We start from the raw sequence: 6,710 nt of genomic DNA, 5'->3' as shown, positions 1-6,710 counted from the left end.
TCGTCAGCTGATGGCTGTATCAGGTGATAACACACACACACACACACACACGAATGAACAGATAAAATTTTCCTTACACTTCACATCACTTCACTTGTACTCAACATTCACTTGTCACATTCCACATGTACAAAAATTTACTGTGGAAAAATTGAATAATGTACATGAATGTGTGAGTCCTTTTTAAATCTTGAATTGAATATTGTGGGGGTTTATTGCAATAATGCAACCTAACAGCCATGCCATGATTAGACAAACCTTGCCCTGCAAGCTGTATTCAGGGTAGTCAAAGGGATTACTCAAGGCAAAATAACTTATAGATACTTTGTCTAAACATTAAACTATCGACCTCATCCATTCAATAATGTGTTTATTTTTTTAATGTGACATTTTAAAGCACTGTCTTGAGTTCACTTTCTTGAATTCCCTCTGGGACCTCTAAGTAAACATTTATTTTTAAAAATATTTCTAGGCTACTTTTCTAATAAAACAATGTCCAAATGAATATATTCCTAAATCCACACTAGTATACCTTTATTAAGCCAAACAAAATATGACAAAAATGATGCTTTTGAAATCTCTAGATTTTTTAATTAAGCAAGACGTTAATTATTATTATTATTATTATTTTAAAAAGTGGGGGTGTAATAGGGAAGACAGAAAAACTGACTTCGTGGTGAAATCACAGTGTCTGCATGATCAGAGTTTCAAGATGAAGTGAGGGAGGACAGGTCAGTTATCTGATGGTTACAGGTTACATAGAGTTGCTCCTAGGGTTGCTGAGAACAAGAAAGGGGGAAATGTTGGATCCCCATTTTGGAAATTTTAATCTGCTGTCAGGATGAAAAGCATCCTCACCTCTGGCACCTTGCCATTTTTTTAAAAAAAAACACGATCCAGTACAAGGTTGGATCCAGATTTAGGTGTGCAGCTGGGCTGATGGAAGCAAACTCCCTCCTCGCTCCTCCAGCTCCCTGAAAACGCTACATAGAGGGGAAGGGGACCCAGCTGAAGAAGGATCCCTCAAATCAGGCTGAGCCTTTGCATTCAGCCAGTAAGATTCTAGTCTAAATACCATTGCCTTCAAAGGAATGAAAGTAATTCCTATATATGATTACAGCTTCAGCTACCTGTTCTTGGTGTTATATTCCAAAGTAATGCCACAAAAATGTACTGTGCCAAATCCAATAAAATTACTGTCCAGCTTATTTAGCTGAAAAAGGCATGAAGAGATAGATTGGGGAAAATGAAGGTTTGTTTTTTTGCACTTTAAGAAAATGTGTTTCTTTTAACTAATATTTAACCACCCAAAACGGGAATGGTACGACAGGTTACCAAGCTCTCACACACTAGCTTGTTCATTTAGCTTATCATATGCTCTGAGGTACCTGCTCACCTATCTTATATAGTATTCCTATTTTCACCTGCCCTACGTTGGAAGCTCCTTGTATTCCTTTTTAACAGCATTTTAATTTGCTGCAATTTAGCTGGTAACACTAGCTCCCTGTTACCAAAACTATGGGAAGCGACACCTGCTGTTCAACCCGCTGTTAAGCACAGGAGCAGGGCAGTAGTTATTTATCTGGTAGCTGGCAAACAGAAGTTGAGGTAACATTCATAACAAGCCAGAGCCATACGTAACCACCTTGACAGAGCTGACGGACGTAATAAACAAGAATGGCCCAAGTCAAGTCGATGCCTGAGGCGGGAAATCCACCCAACCCAATAAGCCGTGGAGTCGGTGGGGACGTCCTGAGCAAGCCTCGCTGGGATGAAGGGGGCCTTGCGAATCGGCTTTCCTGCCGCCTCGACAGGCTTTCCCTCTTGGATAGGGTGGGCAGGGAAGGAAGGAAGGCCAGAAAGAAAGAAAGAAAAAAGGGTCGCCTTGGACCCATTTGCTTGAGGCGCTCGCTTCACGTTCGCCGCCTTTCCCCGCGAAGGCCCGTCCCCCGGCAGCGGCAGCGCGCAACGCCCCTCCGATTCGCCTGCCAGGCAGAAGCAGCCCTCCCTCCCGAGGAGCACCTATCCGCTTTCGCAGCCGGGCCGAGAGCCCTCCTTCTGCCCGGGAGGTGGGGACGAAGAGAGCGCGCCTTCCGCATCGTCACCGACGCCGTCGTCGGCTCCTTCTCCGTCTCTCGATGGGCGGAACAGGACACGGAGGCAGGAAGCAGCCATGGCGGACTGGGGCCGAGGTGAGAGCTCAGCAGAGGCTTGAGGGGGAAACGCCGAAGGAGGGCGTGAGGGGGGGGGGGCGTGATGTGGAGCTGGTCGGCCTTCGGGAGAAATGGGCGCTTCTGCTTCAGCTTGTCTTGCCGCCTCGGTGGGATTTCCCTTTTGGATGTGAAGGAAGGAAAGAGGGAGAGGAAGAGGGTCGTGTTCGACCCCTCCTCGGTTTAGGGCTGCCTCTTTTTTCTTTGTCGGGGGCTCCTGCGGCTTTTATAGTTGCCTGACGGTTTAAAAAATAAAGGGACACAGCTTTTCCATTACATATCAGTTGCCGGTCCTGGGAGTGGGACCAGCTTTGCTTGAGGGATTTCTGTCAGGCAGCTGTGAAAGACACAGCAACTCAGCAAGAAAATAAAACAGCCTTCCTCAACCTGGGGCGCTCCAGATGTGTTGGACTACAACTCCCAGAATGCCCCAGCTGCTGGGGCGTTCTGGGAGATGCAGTCCAACACATCTGGAGCGCCCCAGGTTGAGGAAGGCTGAAATAAAAGAAGGGCTACCGACGATACCACAGCAACCTTCGCCCTTCTTTCTTCTCTCATGCAGGGTTGCCCAGTTTTCCAGTGTTTCACCTTGTAGCTAGTACGTTGCTGGGGCACAATGAAGCAAACAGTGTTACATCAGAGATGTTGATGGGGAGCACTGTTCATGGAGCTGCCTCTCTTTCCCCATGGTGGCTTTTGGCACGGTTGTGGACTTCATTCCTTTTTCCCCAAGGCACTTCTTGTTCTCCCAGTCTGGTGCAGTGTGGAAGCTGCAGTGCCCTATGGCTGTGAGAACTGCCTGAGAGTAAGCTGGGGGAAGTCTGCAAAATAACCCACGAATCTTGCCTGTATCCTGTGTGTTTTAGCTGTACAGCTGACAAGTGGTGGAACTCTTATCTTTGTTTCAGGTCAGAATGCAAGTGCTGTGGATGATATGTTAGATGTGGAAAACAAGCACATGACAGAAAACCTAGCCACTAAAGTCACCCGGCTAAAATCGGTTCGTACATCACTTAACCGACTTGATTTTTCACCACTGTTTTGCTATGCTGATGACTTCTGCACCCCAGAAGGCTTTTGAGATTGGGATTTTATTTTTATTTTTTGCATTCTGTTGTGTTATTGTTTTTGTTGTTTGCTGTATGATATCATTGGGGAAATGGGAAGGGCCTTATGATGCTTTTCTTTGCAATTTTGATTACTTCTGCATCAAAAGGATTCTATTACTAGAAGGTCTCAAAGGCGGGGTATAAATAATAATTACATTAATGAATAATGATCACTTCTTTCTGTGTTTTGAAAAGCTTGCATTGGACATTGACAAAGATGTTGACGATCAAAATCACTACCTGGATGGCGTGGTAAGCAATAATTTGCACTTCATCAATAATTATTGGTGAAGCCCAGTAGACGCATGCACCCTCATACAGGGAAGGACAATTGATTTATATGAAAAAGGGTTTCTGTGAATAGATTCTACCCATCACACACTGTGAGGAAAGAAAATCTACTCCACGTCCTGTAGTCCTGGTAGTATAAGTGGTTTCTGTCCTTATTCCAGAGAGTTTAATCTGCTACTGAGCTCATGAGGGCACATGCACGCTTCTCTTTACCAAGAGGCATCAAGCTTGAACCTGTTGGCCTTCTTTCGATGATGCCTGTGTGGGCACACATTTTCCTGAAATTCATTAAGAAAGAAAAGATGGAATATCTACAGTGTTTTGTGATTGAGAACCCCCATCTGGATGCTCCCCTGGTATTTAGTGACCCAATATCTAATGACTGTAAAATAATTTTGTACAGTAAGATCAGTGTTAAGAAATTGAAAATGCTCAGGAAAGGTCAATTTACAATTCCAGTATTAGGAAGCCTTTGGGTACCAGCTAGCTAGCTATAGTTGATCACTACACTTCAAACAAAGTATACACCAAAAATTGTTTTAGATGAGTTCAATATGAGTTAGTTTTGTACTAACAAGAATTTTGTGATATATTCTCATTCTGGGAAGCCAAAGCCAGTCAGCTCACATGCATACAGCAAAATACATGTTTGTAATGTTGTGCATGTAACAACTTAGGTCGTCTTGCATTCTTGCTCTATCCATTGAACTGTACTGGGAACTATGGTTCAGGTTTCTTTTCAGTCACTAGTAGGGCATCTGACAAGTAATTATCTCTCATTGGGTTGTTGTGAGGAGAAATGAGATCAGACTTTGTACACTAATAAGTGCTATAAAATTGTTGTTAAATTTTGAATCTATCTCATGTATTTATTTTGGAATTTGTGTGTATGTGTCTGCATTTGGGAGGAATTGCCCTTCAGATATTTGAACAGCATTAAATGGAATTTGGGACTGAATTTTCTATGTCTGAAGTAGTCTAGTTCCTGTAAAATGGAATTTAAAAACTTGAATTCTGGATTTACAGCCTCATTTCCTTTGCTGCTTAAGAATATAGGAACTATCTGTTTCAAAAAGCCATGTCTTCTTGATATCTTATTTTACCTTCTCTTTAACTTAGGACTCTGATTTCATGAGTGTGACAGGCCTTCTGACGGGGAGTGTGAAGCGTTTCTCCACTATGACTCGGTCAGGAAGGGACAATCGAAAACTTCTCTGTTATGTCTCTGCTGGACTGATTGTTGTCTTCTTCATCCTCTATTATCTGGTGACAAGAGCACGAACTTGAAAAGGATTGTCAGGATTTGCACTGAATGTTTGTTAACAGGGGAGAAACCCTGATACTGACGAAAAAAACAGGCTTTGGAAGACTTTCAAATGTGTACACCCCCACCCCGGGAAGGATTGTTCAAATGTTCACAGTGATCCAGAGGCTCCACTATGGAATCCAGTGTTATCTCTAGATTGTTCTGAACTTATCTCTTTACTTCAAAAAGTAAAAGATTCTGTCGTTCTCCTTCTGAAAGCTTAAATACAGCATAATTCACCTCATTGAAATAAAGCCTTTGTAAAATACCTTTCTCTCTTTGCTGTGAAAGGATGCTAGCAATGTTGCCTCCTATAGTTTTGTGGTTCAGGCAGAAAATCCTGACATTTCTTAGCAGAGATGTTCCAGTGTCCAAAGCAGAGAGATGTTCCAGCGTCCAAGTTAGACAAAAAAGTATTGCCTGGAGGACTATGATACTAAGACACACTCATCTCCTGAGAACTAATCTAGCTCTCGTATGGACAGTTGCTTTTGTCTACTTCTGGAAGCACCAGCATTTGCAAGTTTACCAACAATCCTCTTTGCGTGTTACTCTCAAGGACTTGTTTGCTATTAAGTGAAGTGTGCTTAAAAAAGTCTGAAAAGAAGTAAGACTTAGTATTTACACAAACCTCTGCTTCCCCCGCCTCCTATTTTTGTCAGTTTCCTGGCTAGATTATTTATAGTTGTCACTGACTATGCCAGACCATATAACAGGTTAATGTACCTTCATTTTTTAAAAAAGTTTGTCCGAATCATCCTTCCTGCTTGGTGCTTTATTGTTTCATTGATTTTAGATTAAACCTGCAATCCTATGCAGATTGTCCTGGGAACAAGTATAATTGAACTCAAGGCTTACTTCTTAGCAGGCATATATAGGATTGCACTTGTAGCTCGCTATTAATGACTATCCCCTTCTCTCTGGAATCATATAACTTTTTCTCCAGCAGTCCTCAGTTTTAATGTTTATTCCTAGGTTTTGACACCAGGAGTGCCAACAAGGTATTAACGACAAACCTGACTCTAAGCTGCTCCGTATAATTAACAGCACAATTCTAGGCCTGCCTATTCAGATGTAACTCCCATTAAGTTCAATTATGCTTACTTCCAGACAAGTGTGTTTACGGTTACAGACTAAGCTTTTCATATCTTGACCTGCATTCTAACATTAAGCTGCCAGTTTCTATCCATTCTGTGTTTTGGCAGTTGGTACACTCCTAATCTTTACCTTTAGCAGCCAGACCCTGACTTCAGTGAATATTCTACCTTGTGTGAATCTTACCCTTGCTTTGTCAATTATTCCATTACCCCTCCCCATAGCAATAGTACCTTCACATTTCTCTAACTTGAAAATGAAATTAAACCAGTTTTAAACATTTGACAGTGTATCTTATTCTCCCCCTACACTCTCTCTCTCTCTCTCTCTGTCCCAAGGATACATTCTGAAATATAGTAGGATGTTACTAAGGCCTGTTTTTAGTTGCTTCCTCATTTTATCATTGCTGTTTACCACTTCATCTCTTGGATGAAGGGTGGTATACAAATGTTTTAAATAAATAAATAAAATAGATCTCAGCAGAAACATTAGGGGAGTGAATATTTAACCCTATCTTCCCAAAATCCTCTCTGCAAAAGCTGTTAGTCCTGCTGGGGGGAAAAGACACCTGTTTATCTTTCCCCCAATAGGACTAATTGCTTCTATTTTGAGGGAAAGGGTTAAACGCCACCTCAGTGCTGCTGTCCCTATCAAATTTTCAGGGCTTGTGGCTGCTTTTAAAGCTCTAAAAATAATATT

At 42.3% G+C, this 6,710-nt stretch overlaps 1 protein-coding gene across 1 annotated transcript; it reads left to right on the top strand.

Moving 5' to 3' along the window:
- Nucleotides 1-2,089: 2,089 nt before the first annotated feature.
- BET1L (Bet1 golgi vesicular membrane trafficking protein like) lies at nucleotides 2,090-5,675 on the top strand. The gene is made up of 4 exons (XM_063117029.1): nucleotides 2,090-2,192; nucleotides 3,119-3,210; nucleotides 3,515-3,571; nucleotides 4,730-5,675. The coding sequence occupies exons 1-4, from the start codon at nucleotides 2,174-2,176 to the stop codon at nucleotides 4,895-4,897; spliced, it is 336 nt and encodes a 111-aa protein (XP_062973099.1). The 5' UTR covers nucleotides 2,090-2,173; the 3' UTR covers nucleotides 4,898-5,675.
- Nucleotides 5,676-6,710: the final 1,035 nt, after the last annotated feature.

Source organism: Elgaria multicarinata, chromosome 2 (assembly GCF_023053635.1).
Source record: "Elgaria multicarinata webbii isolate HBS135686 ecotype San Diego chromosome 2, rElgMul1.1.pri, whole genome shotgun sequence".
Taxonomy (NCBI): domain Eukaryota; kingdom Metazoa; phylum Chordata; class Lepidosauria; order Squamata; family Anguidae; genus Elgaria; species Elgaria multicarinata.
The sequence above is the reverse complement of the archived record's forward strand: the minus strand, read 5'-3'. Positions and strand labels throughout refer to the sequence as shown.